Source organism: Eretmochelys imbricata, chromosome 14 (genome assembly GCF_965152235.1).
Source record: "Eretmochelys imbricata isolate rEreImb1 chromosome 14, rEreImb1.hap1, whole genome shotgun sequence".
Taxonomy (NCBI): Eukaryota; Metazoa; Chordata; order Testudines; family Cheloniidae; genus Eretmochelys; species Eretmochelys imbricata.
In genome coordinates, this window is record NC_135585.1 from 13,702,097 (window position 1) to 13,717,432 (window position 15,336).

The 15,336-nt window shown below is 45.7% G+C and overlaps 1 protein-coding gene across 1 annotated transcript; it reads right to left on the reverse strand.

Moving 5' to 3' along the window:
* Positions 1–498: 498 nt before the first annotated feature.
* On the reverse strand, positions 499–14,940 carry MYCBPAP (MYCBP associated protein). Its single transcript, XM_077833319.1, has 19 exons — positions 14,802–14,940; positions 12,227–12,354; positions 11,445–11,604; positions 11,159–11,265; positions 9,820–10,003; positions 9,310–9,425; positions 8,463–8,613; positions 7,975–8,090; positions 7,686–7,801; positions 6,614–6,725; positions 6,067–6,256; positions 5,332–5,519; positions 4,574–4,720; positions 4,051–4,365; positions 3,182–3,303; positions 2,258–2,373; positions 1,558–1,691; positions 1,152–1,334; positions 499–617 (listed from the first exon to the last, which is right to left on the reverse strand). The coding sequence occupies exons 1-19, from the start codon at positions 14,938–14,940 to the stop codon at positions 516–518; spliced, it is 2,826 nt and encodes a 941-aa protein (XP_077689445.1). The 3' UTR covers positions 499–515.
* Between the last annotated feature and the right edge of the window lie 396 nt (positions 14,941–15,336).

The window sequence follows — 15,336 nt, forward strand, 5'->3', positions numbered from 1 at the left end:
ATCAATTTCTTTGTTAAATTGACAAACTCATATAAGCTTGCAGTGTCCAGTGGGCATAACAGGACACTGCAAGAGGGAGGTTCCTAAGGTTGTGTCTGGGACTGGAGATATTGGCTAGTGTCATTCGGTTGCACAATACAAAGAGAAGCTTACATGCCAAAGGCTGTGCTTGAACAGCCCAGGAGCGGGGGTTCTCACAGCAGAGCAGGGTAAGGCTGGCTCCCTGAGTCAAGGATTGGAGTGACCTAGTAGATCACCGGTCCAGAAAACACCAGAGGGGAATGTCATGGTAATGCACTGAACTCCCCCCATTCAATAAATTTTTTGTCGAAATAACAGATGACCTAGGAATGTCTCCCTGGATGGATCTCCAATAGCAAAATGTGAGAAAAGGGCCATCCTGGTCAGGTTTTTTTTAAGTCACTTTTGCCAGGTTCAGACAGAAAAGGAGACTATACTGGATCTGCATAAACATGAATATTTATTTCTTTAAAAAGAACAGCAACAATGTATTTTTAGACAGAAAATGCTTCACTCCCCCGCTCATGGGCATCCCTCTTTAGCTCTTCAAATAGAAAAACCATATTGCACACCATTGAATCCAGCAGGCCATAGACCTAGAACAGAAAACAATACAAAGACCCTTTTAATGAAAACATGATAACAAATGTTGGTGAAAGGGATTGACTGAAGCGAAAGCATCTCGCTTATATACACCCCCCTCCCCCCAAACATGGTGCTTGTAATGCTCAAAGAAATATCTGGATTTTATATATTTTTATCCCTAACAGGAGCTGTCTAAACTAAAGGAAAGTGTGTTTAACATTATCTGACATAAAATTAAGTATGATGATCCCTCAAGAATCCGTAAGCATGCTGAAGAAATTCCAAGTCAGAACAGGGGGATGCAGCTGAATACATGATGGAGTCATTCCAGCTTGGGGATTTGTTAACACAGCAGCCCATGCTAACATTTGCTGACAATTTGTTCATTAGGTTTTCTTTATCTGATAAAATGCTCAGCTGTGCACCTAGCTTCATGCTAAGCTTAAAAGCAAAGAAGAGGAGACAGCACAGAACAAAAGCAACTGAGAAAAGGTGACAAAAAACACAGGAGAATGAGAAACATGGAAAGATAAGACCAGACTTACTTCAACATAAAGTTTTTCACGGTATTTCTCAAGTACAATGGGATCTACTTGTTCCTGGCGAGATTCTACTTGGTCTGAATCTACGCTATCCAGCAGTGTCAATTCTTTCACCTCCCGTGTGAAACTTGGAGTTCTTACTCTTTTCTCATCTTTCCCTTTCGTCTTCCTGCTATTTGAACGTTCCTGATCATACAGAGAAAGACAGACAAAGGTAGGACCATAGCATCCTTCAAATTGCAGGGCATGCTGCACATCAGAGACAGCAGTTCATTCAAAAGAGAGGAAATCAACTCTTCCACAGGAAGATGGAGGTTTACAAGCCCAATATACACACCCTTGTTATCTGTCACATACTCTCTTAGAAACCAGTTAATCACTTTCCATCTTCTAGATTTCCACCACATACCTCTCTATCTTTTCCTGTTGACTTTGTTGCTCCTTTTTTGTCCTCTTTTTCCTTGCCCCCAGCTGTCTTCTTCTCTTCTTTCTGCAAGGCTTTCCGATCTTCCTTTCCTCCTTTTACAATCTGCTTCAGATCCACTGCAACCAAAACAATTCCAGTGATCCCAGAGCATTGTTTCAAGATCCAGTACAGAGCTGCAAATCCAATGCCTCTGTGCACTGTAAATACATTATATTACAATGTATTTTCCTCTATCTGATGTTTATGGAAGCATACTGCAAATTAGCATTTGTACAGTACTCCGACTTCTCAGGTATAGTCATATTTAAGGCTGGACATAAGCAGCAATAAATATGCAGCAGGACTAGCATGTAAAGGAGTAATAATGGTAATGTTTTTATTAGTATGGGTGAGAAATAGGCTTAAATGTTAACAGAAATACAAATATGAATGCTAAGCCAACAGGTTTCTGTGCCTTTAAGAACCACACTACAAACCAGGGTGAGTACTATACTCTGCACTACTTTTTCTGATAGGTTGCCTCACAAAGGGCTCAGTGCGGGAAGTGCTCAAGTACCAGCAGTCATTTCAGCTGAAGCTCAGTAAATTACCTGAAATTAAATGGAACTGAATTCCACTTAAAAGGCCCAGGAAAACCTGCTTAAATGGCTTAAAGGCTGGTGTGCTAAGACTAGAAATTTACCTGTTTCCTCTGGAACACTTTCTACGGAAGTGTCCTTCTCAGGCATGCCGAGCAAGGATCTCAGCATTAGGGAGCGGCTCACCAGACCTTCAACTGCTTCACGCCACAGCTGGAAACTGAGAAACAAAACCGCCAGTATTTGCCATGGCCAGAAGTTGTGCAGGAGAGCATTCATATGTGCATGGGGGATGAGGGGCAGCATAAGGCAGGGTTTTTGCTTCTCACAGCATCTTGTTCTACCCTGTGCCCATGAACAAAGACACCTCAGCCAGTAAGAGCTATTGTCGCTTCCAACTAACTCAATGTGCTAACATCCAAGGTCTGACAACTGTGCATAGATGGCTTCAGGAGAAATTATTTTATGAAGTAATAGCCCCCATGGCTCTCAATAGTTTGGGAAACAGAGGTCAGCTGGATCTATAAATATTATGAAATAAGGTTTCTTCCTCTTCAACATGAGTCAATGTGGATCAGATTTCCATCTGCATCTTGGCGTTCCTGTGTCCTTCTGATTTACAGGTGAACAGAAACTTTCAGTGTGTTTACAGCCCTAAAGTAAGAGTCAATGACAGAATATGGGCTACAACAACCTTTTCAAGTACAATGTTAGAGAAAACTGCCTGCCAGGTGAGACCCTCATAAAAGGAAACACAGAATATTCTGCCAGATAACAATCTCGGAGAATGAAATGATCTCAAGTAGTCTCCAAAGCAGCAAGAGATCAATATTCTGGCTTATCTCCAGAGTCAAATGGGATCTACGACTTGGACAGCTGCTATCCCTAAGCTGTAGAAAACCTTGCATGTAGAGGACTGATAGAACTCATATTGCTGGACACACTTATCTGCTCTCTTCTGGAGTTTGCCAGTGCTACTAAGCGAAGGTATTTGTTGGAAAGGGCTTTTCTCTGCAATGGTAACATACCATGTTTGGTACAGGAGATCTGACTGGGTTGGCCTCTGTTCAACACAAAGTGCCAATGCTGCCTTATTGAGCTGAGTCAGGGCTGCTTCTCGTTTTTCCTCCTCAGGGATTAACTGCAAAGCCTAATGGGATAGAAAGCCCAGTGAGCAACTCCTCAGCTTCAGAGCCAGAATGAGGACCCTGGGGGTCCAAAAAGGGAGGGAATGGGGAATAAAGCTATAAACGCAACAGACAGGTTTCCAACAGTGCCCTGTAGCCAAACTTGCACTGTTAAGTTACACCACTCTGGATTCTTAAATCCAAACAAACACCACAGTCAGGGAGAGAATTGGAAAATACCCTGTCTGCACCCTGTTGTGAGCACTAGGCCCCCAAATCCTCTGATGGATAAGGACAACTTTTTAAGCACAAGGATCTGTAAGGGAAACAGAGGGGGCTGGATCATGACCCCACCCCTCATATTCTAAATCCTGGAATAAACAACAAGCACTTCTCTTCCATACTAAATGCTTTAGCTTTCCAACAGCTAAATACTACTGAACACATACAATGTTATCCAATTCTTTTTAATTCATCACACAGGCGCTGCAAAGTCTCCCTTGGGAATCTCTTCACAAGAGCACCCAGGACATGGTCAGCAGTGCTGAAGGATGATTCATTCCCTGCTAGGTTTTCGCTGACACACTCAGTGAATCACACCCTCTCACCTCATTGCAGTGATTTACTCAAACTTCTGATACACACACGACTTCATTCATTTGGGAGCTGGAACATACCAGACTATTCCCAAACAAGCAAATCTCAAAGTGGATACCACTTCCATTCCTTGCCAACCCATCACAATTTTAACAAGGACAGAGGGGTAGAACCTGTTTAAAATCCGCAAAGGAAAGGTTCCACTCTTGCAGGCTCACTTCCTCCTCCTCCACATTAATCATCTGGCTTAGGATCTCCTCCGCAATACTCTTCTGGCGTGGGATCTCCCCAGTAACACTCTTCTGACATGCAATGTCAATAGCACAGTTCCGGCACCAAATTTCCTGTACAATGCTCTTATGGCCTGAGACTGGCTGCACTACGCTCTTCTGGCGCCAAATCTCCTCTTCCTCTGAAGTTGAGGGAAAATTTATGTTTTGCCTCCACAATTTGTGGAGCTCCTTCACCACTTGGTGCTGATAGTGCAACTGTGATAACAGAAAAGGAAAAGATAAATACAGATGTGAGACAAGTCTCACTTTGCAAATAAGACCACCATCTAGCGATTAAACTGACAAGCTAGATGAGTCTATCTTCCTGCTTAGAAACCCTGGGATGCACCACATAGGCCACGGCATCATCATTCCCGAGTACTTATGCTCAGTTCAGTGTAGAATATCAAATGGCAAGCTGTACCTCTGGATTCTTTCTGTGGAATAACTCTTCCTCTGTGATATAAGCATCCACAGGAGATGGGACTCGCTCCGGTGTCCGAATTCGATCAAGCAGCTCCTTCAGATTCTCCTTTACTATGACAGCAACTTCTCGCGCAGCCAGCTCACTCTGGGGCACCACAGTAACCAAAATAGATGTGATTCCTTGATCCACATACACACACAAAGAAATTCACACACACACACTACTATAGGCATACATTAACAAATATGATCAGTTATAAGGACACAAATACACAGATGTATTTACATGCGATACAGTGGTCATTAAAATGATCACACAAACATCTATATTTTACAGATGATGGTATAATTTTAAAATTATTATTTAATTTGACTTTACTCAGTAGGTCATTAAACTCCAGCCATACCAGTAACTAACACTTAAAAAAGGAAAAAAGTAGAAGGATTTTTTTTTTAAAGTAAGTATTTTAGGACAGACATCATTAGATTTTATACAAGATGCACAAAAATAGATGGAGGTGATGTGGAGTGCTGATGTCACTTCATTTGGAAAACCTGCATAATCACCTAATTAACTAAAACTAGAAAAGACAAAAAAACACAACACACTTTTGGGTGCTATGTAAGTAACTGATAATCTTACTCTTAGTGACAATTTTATGGCAATGAAAACATTGCAGCACCCACATCATACTATATTCTATATTTACATACTGAGTCTGAAGCTTATATTCCCACAGCTAACCACTTGGTTACCTCCAATTCATCTCTGAGGCCAGCCAGCATATCCTCATACAAAGCAATGCCCCACAGGGACACCTGTAGGACAGCCCCTCCTAATAACATGGGGTGAGTCCCAAACTCCCAGGACTCACTGAAGATTCCTGCCTTCCCCGACTTGAAAAAGAAGGAAAAGTTTCTAGTTTCCCCAGGCAGAATGACACCTAAGAATAACAGAGAGAACACATCAGTCACCTGACTACAAGAGTTCTCTTGTTCTGCAGAATTCCTCTTCCAAATACTTCACAAATCTGCTTATTTTCTGGCGTCAATGTCTGTTTTTCAGCCAGATATCACACCTAATATCGCCATCCATCTTCCAGGTTTACTCCCATTCTGATTGCTGATTGGGGTTTTTTCTCTTCACCCTTCCAATCCCTAATTTTACCTTGATCTCAACCCTCTCCGTACACGTTCTGCCCCAATTTTTCAATAGAAAATCATGCGGTTTTAGATATTCTACCCATACAAATTCTGGCTAGGACTCACTCGCTTTCCTCCAACCACTCTTGAAAGGGATCTGTCTCACACATCTCCTCTGGCATTAGTCTGCTCTGGGAGCCCCAGATAGCTTCTTATGGAGAATCACCACATATGTTTGCTTTGGCAGTGGCCTGACTCAGATAACCCCCTGAACATGTCCACCTCACATGTTTCCTTTGGCATTGGTATAAAGCCCATACGGTAATCTTTAAGAGATCCACATCTCACCTGGTCTGGTGTTAAAGTAAAAATATGGCATCCCTTTCTCCTTAGTTTCTTCAAAGGTAACAGACTGGGCTTGCCTCCGCCAATCATACCATATGGCAGCTGTGCCATCATTGCTTACTGTCAGGCAGGATTCAGCTTTCTCACCCGCCAAAACTTCAAAGGTGACCCGGGCAGCAATGCCAATTTCATCCTGTGTGGAAGAGAGAAAGAAAAAAGGTAACCACAGGATTTGCCTTCCCGTGACCAAATGAAGTGATACTACAGCTGGCTGTTTAAACTATTAGATCCAGCCTGACAGAAAGTTCTGCAAGGCATTGTTTGTCCCTACCCCACCAAGTTGCCACTTTCAGGAGTGGACTGAGGCAGAACAGAAACACAAACAAAACTGCCTGTCTCTGTTTCTAGATCCCTCCAAAGCAAGTACAAGTTTAGCAACCACTTTATGATATCCAGAATAATCCCTGCTGGTTACACTCAATATACAGCTATGACTTAGGAAAGAAAGAAAACTTAGCCTTATCATATTTCAAAACAATTGCAATTTTACCCTATGAGAAGTGGTGCTATTGATCCAACGAGCTGGCTCTCCACAAAACTGCAAAGATGGACCTAATACTGGTTCTGGAACCACATCTGGATAATCTTCTAAGGGATCACTGCTAAACAAAGCAAAGGCCAATATTCTCTTGGGACTGTTCAAGCAAGTTATTATCAAGCACTGGGGAACAGAGTGGTTGTTTAGAACACCCACATTAACCAAGAAACAGAGGGTTCATTTCTGATTAACCATTTCATCTGTAGGGTTCAACTGTGGCCAACAGACTGAAAACTCATGAAATCACAGAGTCCTCTGATTACAGACAGTGTCATTGGACTACAGCTTCGAGGGTGGGTGCAGGAACTCCAAACATAGACTGATATTGTCACCACAAAGAATGGGCAGGATGGAACTCATGCTGATGAAATGGACAAGGACACCTGCCTAAGAAAGGCTGGGGACAGATCACTAAATGAAGAGGCAATATCCACCAAAGAATGGACCAAAAGTAATGCCCACCATGGGCAGAAAAAGATATCTGAGGAAGATGGAAGACTGAAGACACCAGAAGGAGATGCACAGCCTGGAATAACTAGGGGCAGATTCTCCACCCTGCCTAACCTAGGGCACACTGAGTGGAAAGGGGGTGGGTCACAAGAAGTTGGTTTCAGCTTCTTGATCCTCAGCCACGAGGCCCCATTGCTAGTTCATAGTCATACAGAAGCACCTCTAACTTTGCCAGTGGAGAACTGACCATAGCAGTGCTTCACTCCACCATATCTCCTCCTCCTCTTTCCACCTCTGCTGCACCCTGGAACACTATCAACGTGGCCCCTTACAACGGGATGAGGAGGACATTTGGTATTGGAGGCAATGGAGCTACCTCCATCAGGTTTCCACCAGTGGAGAATTCCCCCTGCACAGGGGGAGTTCTCTACTAGCTATCTCTGGCTTTCTTAAGGCCACTTCCCTATCCTCTATGGAGAACCCGGCCCATTCTGGATAAGGACAAGTGAGAAATCCTCAAAGACTGTTGGTCAGTATCCACAATTCCTTATCACTATCATCAAACATAACTTACAGGCTCTCTCTCTCTTCAGTGGTGCCTTCCTTATTTTCCTGGCACAGTGGGAAATACAGTGCTGAGACAGAAGTGAAAGGTTGCCCTTTACCAATAACTTCCAGGCCATCTAGGTCCTTGACAAAAAGTAATAGACATGAAAAAGGACATCTGTTAGTTTTTCTCCTTACCCAGAAGTCACTAAGTTAAGTTAGGCTATAGTATATCCTTTGATAAGGAAGGAGAGAAGCACAGTATGCTGCCTTAAAATACAGTGCCTTGTACTTAGGAGAGAGTCCACTGGTCTTACAGGGTGATTAAAATCCAGCTCCTCTAGGATGGATTTTAACTCCTGTCGTCGATACTTCAGGAAGAGACTCTTATCCCAGGTGAGACGGAAAGGGGACTCCTTTGCAGATCTGGAACCTGTGGAATTAATCACATGTGAGCTCAGTGTTTACACACCACATGCCTATTGATTTCACTTTCTCCCCGACCACTGATCTTGCAACAGTCCAATCTCTGAGACACACCATTCCATCAGAGTAAGCTTAATCTTAGGAGTACCCTGGCAGTGTCACCTAGGGCTACAGTAGTGCAGCCTTCCACTTGGCAGGTCCCTGCAAGTGATGACTAGATGCTTGACAGTGTAAGCTGCTTCACATCAATGCCCTCCCACTGCCAGAAGAGACCCTAGCAATACGAGCTTCCTTGCAGCAATTTAAAACTACTGGATAGTTAATCTTTGCTGTTCCACACACCTCCCCGTTAATGCTGTGCCTCCACCCATTTCCTCACCCATCTCCATCCTGACACTCTGAGGTTTCCCTACATGAGTGACAGGCTCTGGGTAGCCTCGCTCTCTCTGGGTCAATGTCATCACCACACCAGTGAGTTCATCTCCAATACACTCAGGCTGGCTCCAGAACTCACTTCCTACATGGTAGCCCTAGGGAGGAAAAAAAAGGTTGCCACCATGCAATGATAATCTGCCTGTCATTCTCACAAGAACTAAGCAGAAGGCATCACATGTTGTTTATAAGAAGATTTAACCAATTATGACCTCTCCTCAGTCCAAATGGACACTCTGACTGAATGAAAGATCAAATGATATTAAACACAATATAGTCCCATTGATGTGAATCCTTTTTTAGTGCTGTAAATACACAGCAAATGACTCCCTTGTTTTAGCCCAGGAGCATTTCCCTTCAGAGCACCTTCTGAATGGGAACGTCGGCCATCTAGCCCTGACGCCATTAGATCTTTGTTGCCTGGTAATAGTAATTTCTGGCACATGACCATGCCATCTCCCCAGCCTCTGCTGCTCCTTAGTAGGAGGCTCACTGCATGGCACTGCCCTACGCACTAAAGATCTTTAGCAAGGAGCCCACAAGAGCAGCATCCGTTAGATCTAACCAATACTTGTTACACCACCACCATTTTTAAATCAAATGATGTTTCTCTTTGAAATAACTGAAAGCTCTGTAATTCATTTCGGACCTGCAGTGGATGTGGTAGATGCCTAAAGATGGCTCCTCAATGCCAGTCCCAACAGTATTATTCATGACACTAACATCCTAGTCCAAATGGCCTCCCCTTTCACAAAACCAGAATAATCAGGACTCTGAAGAAGTGGGGCTCTCACTTTCCCATAGTGCAGAGCAGGGAGGCTCCGGTCGATAAGATATCGCTCTTCCTGGACTCGTCTGTAATCCTCTGAGAGATTCATCAGCAGTTCATTTTCTGGTTTCCGAAGAAACTCTAAAAACAAGCAAAACAGAATCATCTCTTTTACCAACCAGAGTCTCCAGAAAATCAGCCTCACTCCTTCCAGCTAGCTCTCTCTCCAGCACGGTAACTCTCTTCCAGTCACCCCCCCCCCCCCGCCCCCAAATCTGCCTCACTGCTACTTCCAGCCACAGCCGTACAAGCCATCAAGGCCATCCTCACAGCCTGAATGTGCTGAAACATCTCACCCAGCACTACTGGAGTCTGGGGAGCACTGAAAATGTGTGGATAATTGCACAGCAATACAATTTCGCAAATCAGCCAGGCCTTGGTTTGCCAGGGACAGTAATAACTTACTGTGATGGTGTTTGGTTCACACAGTCTTACGTGGCGTTCCACACAATTAAGTTGTTCCAGCTTTACTCACTACTCAGAAAACTCTGCTGCTTCTTCCTGAGTGCCACATTATGATGCCAGTTCTGGAGGGCCCTGTGCTGTGATGGTGGAGCCCAGAGAGACTTTCTCTTCTTCCCTTCCCCATGTTTCTCTCTGTACTTCTCTAAAGCTGCCACTGTACCATCCAGATCTGAGTCTGCAATCAGCTCAGCTAACTGAACAGAAATTAAAATGTTAGATTAGCCTATCCATCGAGGCACAGGCACCACAAAAACAAAAGGGGCAAAGGGGTAAAGAAAAGAGTGTTCTGGATTGGCACCATCTCTATGCAATCAATTCTGGATCAACAGAGTTTCTGGCATTCACAGCATCACTCACAGACTGCGTCAGACTATACTACATTGAGTAGTCAGACATAACGAATGAAACTGTCTCATCACCTCACTTCTTGTGCTACTCAGTACTGGTGCTCTCAGCAGAACTGCTGAAGGAACTGGAGCCTGGAACTGTCCAATGCCTCTTACTGTGGGACTCTTCTCCAGACAGGACTTAGTAGGCCTGGCATTGCAGCTACTCTGCAAGCAATTTCCCCCCATATGGGCAAACCATGTCTCATGCCAGAGAATTTTCTGAATCATTTTCAATTAAACCTAAGTCTACTGCATTCACTACTAGAACTGTGTGAACAACAGATTTTTTGGTTCACTAGCCAAACAAAAAAAATCATTTTGGATTAACCCAAAACTTCCCCCCCCTCCCAGTTTCCGTGGTGGTGGTGCCCCCAATAACCCCGTGTCGGTACTCACCTGGGATGCAGGAAACCAGGTTCCAATCCCTGCTCTGGACTAGGGACCTGAACCAAGGAGTTCCTGCTCCTAGGTGAGTGCCCTAACCACCAGGCTATAGAATCTTACTTCTCTCTCTTTCTGACCCAATGAATATTTCATGAAAAATGGAAAGCTTTAACAGAAAAGACAGAGACTTCCCCAGAACACCCAATAGCTTGGTAGTTAGAGCACTCACCTGGGAGGGCAGATACCCGAATTCAAGTTTCTGCACCAAAGCAGGAATTTGAACCTGGGTCTTCCACATCCATACTGAGTGCCCCAACCAGTGGGCTATTGGGCATAATGGGAGCACCATCGCCACCTCCTCCTCAGGTTTGTGAATGCCACATAAATCCCCTTGTGAATGTAGCCAGAAAGAAATTTGGGGTTGAAATTGACAAGTTTGCAAATAGTTTTGGAACAATTGGAAGTCCATTTTTCAGTGAATAAACTATTCATGCAAAAAAATTCATCCAACACTACTCACACTCTACTTCTAGGACAACATTTGATGGCAGCCATTTCACAACTTTATAAACCAACCTCAGCATTTCCTCTAGCTAAAGCTTCTCTCTTGAATTCCTGGAGACTTCCTAAGATGCTGTGGGGGAGAATTTGTTCACAATTACCAACAAAGGGTTCTTCTGGCCCTACAATAAAGCAAGACAGACTGTGAGATCACAGAGTGCTCCTCATCAAACACAGTGGACAGAAATAGAAACTGAGACCACAAGAATTTCAGATTCATTTCTGGACTCTCAAAGGTCTAGCCACAGGTAGTTCTAGCAAAAATAAGAGTAACAGGTTAAGAGCTCAAGTTTAACCCTACCAGAATAACTCAGTGGTCTCTTAGATGCATCAGTAACAGCAGGATATGCTATCAGGAGTTGTGCCTTCTTCCCAGCCTCCTGGGGTTTGTGTCTTCGAATGAGGAACTTCCTTGTAATAGGAGTTTTCTCCCTTTCTTGGGGAAGGCGTGGAGTATGGAGCTACAGAAACAGAATACACATTCGCAATGAGGTTAGGTATAGCACTGCCTCATCTCCACCCTTCTGATCTTGCTGGGGAGGTCCTGGAAGTAAAGAACTCACCAAGATCTGACACCACACTTCTGGTCCTTCTCATGAAGGTGTGGTGTATGGAGCTACAGTTATCAGATTAAGTAACATCCTTACTATCTTGACTCTGCTGCTTTGATGGGGCAGGGAATTAACTCTGAGTGGCCTCCCCCAAGAATTTTCTGCACCATAGCTTAGTGACAGGTGCTACCTCTTGGGTTTCATAAAGTTGCTATTTTTTTTTCATAACCATAGAAATCTTAAAAGAAAAAAAAAGTTGGAAATGTGATTCTGAACACACCAGATGGTTCATCCTGACATTTAAGATCTTCGTATAAAATTAATCCTCCACTTTCAGCAGCTAAAAAGAGTAGCTAAAAATTCTGATGATTTGACAGACCATCAGAAGTAGGACAGCAACAAGTGGAACAAAAGCAAAGCTCCTATAGTTTGTTTTGATGAGACCCTCCCCAAACCCCCATTCAGGATAAAGGGAAAGTTTCAGTGAAGGCAGCTACTCCCTGTGACAAGGGACACGAGATTTTATACCCACCTTCTCTAGATCTTCCACCTTGATTGCCAGAGCCTGGATTTCATCTCCTTGCAGAACAGAGCTGACAGGCTCGGGCTCCTCTTGAACTGGTGGGGAGGGCTGCTCAAATGTCTTCACTCTCTTCTTATCTGAAGCACAAGCAAAGAAGTAAAAACACATTGTCTTCCTCTCCCAGGGAAACCTTCTTTCTTTCAGCCAACTGAGAAAGCCTTAAAGGCAGTACTAGTCTTCAAGGTGTATGGAAAACTAGAACTCAGTATCGCCTGTGCTCAGCACATCATGGTATCCACATGATTTGAACATGGACAGTGGGTTTCATCTGCCCCATTCCCCTCACCCTGGCTTAGACACAATGCGATACATTTTCAAGTAGTACATTTCCAGCAGGCAACAACCTAGAATGGAAACAAAGAACTTTTACAAAAGTTTCCTATTTCAAATGGAAATAGAGAACTTTAACAGAGTTATCAGAGTAACAGCCGTGTTAGTCTGTATTCGCAAAAAGAAATTGGTTAGTCTCTAAGGTGCCACAAGTACTCCTTTTCTTTTAACACAGTTACTCACTCAACTACATGATAGTCCTTAAACAAAAACTGTATCATGTATGCAAAAATATCAGATTTGTATATTCAGGGAGACGTTTTTGCAGCTCATAAATACATATTGATCATCACAGCTTTGATAATTTGATCTGCTTATGTCCCAAGTTGTGGCATTCTCCTCATTACTTTGTGATGTTATATTTTCTTTGTCTCTCCTTTTGGTCTTAGATTGTAAATTTTTCAGGGTAAGAACTACCTTTTTGTTATGTGCTTGACAGCACCTAACACAATAGACCCTGGTTGGGGCGCCCCAATGTTACCACAATTCAATAAGAAATAATCCTAGCTTTAAAAGGCTTTCCCCACCTTTCACTCAAAGCAACAAAAGTTTCTCCAACCAGAAAGAAAATCAGTAGTAAGAGTCAGCCAAATGTTATTGATTTTTGAGACAGGTATGTTAACATAATTAGGAATATGCAGTATTATATTTCAATCCCTTTCAAACATTAAAAAGAATATCAGGGTGAAACCTCCTTCTAATTATATGTAATACATATTTTGAAAACATATGAGATCACTGCACTTCTCAGAGGCAGATTTTAGCAGTCTTCTCACTGACTATAATTGGTATTTGAAAATCATTCTCCCTAGGACTCCAATATTTAACTGGGTAAGTGGATTAAATATGGATCTAATGTGCATCAGTGATAAATCAATTGCATGTATACCGAGGGTAGGGCTAGCCAAGCCAACCAGACCTGCCCGATTATTTCTGCAATCTCATTGGAGGCACATATGTTCCTTTTCTGTGGCCTGCGGAAAATATTAAAGCATGTCTTACCATGCACCCAATTAGACATACTGGAGCTGCTGCTGCATCTCCAACACAGGTGCAGCTTTTGGAAAACTTAACCTGCTGGGTCCTGCCTCCCCCTTAAAACAAACAAACAAAAAAAAACAACCGCCTGATAAAAGTCTGGAAAAGGGCAGGTGGAGATGAGATTTTCTCCTACAAAGTGAATGCACAGTAGGTAGCTAGTAACAGTATCAGAACCACTGACTATCATGTTCAGCGTGTGGCCCTCGCAGTGCTGTTAAAGCGAGACCAGCTTCACTTGGATACCCCCAGCCCTATAACCCATCAGGTCCAAGGCAGGATTGTCAAGGCAATGCAAGGTCCACTCAGACACTCCATCACCATTTTGTGCTGGCGGTGGTGACAGCGGGCAATGGGAATGTTGCCAGGGCTCCCAGCTTGTCCCAGGGGATCTCTGGCTACACTACCTGGGCGATGGCAGGATGGGCAACCTCCCAATGCGTTAGGTGGTGCCACAGCCCTGCCCCAGTGACTGCCTGGCAGCAATACCAATACCTCTCAGCTGTATGCCAGCACGGCAGGGCTCTGGAGCTGGTGCCAGTGCTGTGCCCTGTCAGAGCCTTCCCCCGTCACTGTGCCTGGGCGGGTGGGGTCCCTGCAGTGGTGTCTGGACCGTTTCTCTGTGCCTGGGGGGAGTCCCCGGGCCCCCTCACTGTGCCCAGAGGAGGGGGGATCTCTGTGCCTGGGGGGAGTCCCCAGGCCCCTTCACTGTGCCCAGAGGAGGGGGGGTGTCTCTGTGCATGGGGGGGGAGTCCCCAGGCCCCCTCACTGTGCCCAGAGAAGGGGGTGTCTCTGTGCATGGGGGGGGAGTCCCCGGGCCCCCTCACTGTGCCCAGAGGAGGGGGGGTGTCTCTGTGCATGGGGGGGAGTCCCCGGGCCCCCTCACTGTGCCCAGAGGAGGGGGGTGTCTCTGTGCATGGGGGGGGGGGAGTCCCCGGGCCCCCTCACTGTGCCCAGAGAAGGGGGGGTGTCTCTGCGCATGGGGGGGAGTCCCCGGGCCCCCTCACTGTGCCCGGAGGAGGGGGGGGTCTCTGCGCATGGGGGGGAGTCCCCGGGCCCCCTCACTGTGCCCGGAGGAGGGGGGCCCTGCAGCAGTGCCGGGGGGGGGGGAAGGGAGGGCACCGCAGGGCTGCCGGTCCCAGCGCCCCGCCCCTACCCTGGGGGGTTTTGGTCCGGGCGTCCTTCTTGCTCGACTTGTTGATGGTCTCGGACACGGCGATGAGCGAGGGGACCCTGCGGCCGCCCCGAGGCTCCTTCTTTAGGCTCTGAAGCGGCGGCGCCGCCGGCGACTGCATCCCGCCCCGCACGGCCCGGGCAGGCAACAGGCTTGGGCCTGTCTCCCTGGCAACCCCTCCGCCTCCAGCGCCGCCCCCTCCGCGCCAGCCACAGCGCCTGCGCGCGTTCCTCGGGAGACAAGCTCCGCCTCCCGCACGCCATGGTCCGGGGAAGCGGAGGGGAGTGACGACTCCCCAGAATCGTCACCACACGCCGGGCGGCCCTTGTGCGCATGCGCAAGCCACTCGGAAGAGAGAGCTGGTAGACTCTGCGCGTGCGCAGTTTCAGTCTCAGACGTGCTTGCCCCTGTCCAAGCCCTGTGTTGCGCATAGGTCACAAGGGCAAGGAGGGTGCTGGGGGGCAAGGGGAGGGTGCTCTTGGACAATTAAAGAGGCAGCGTTGCATTGTGAGGGTTG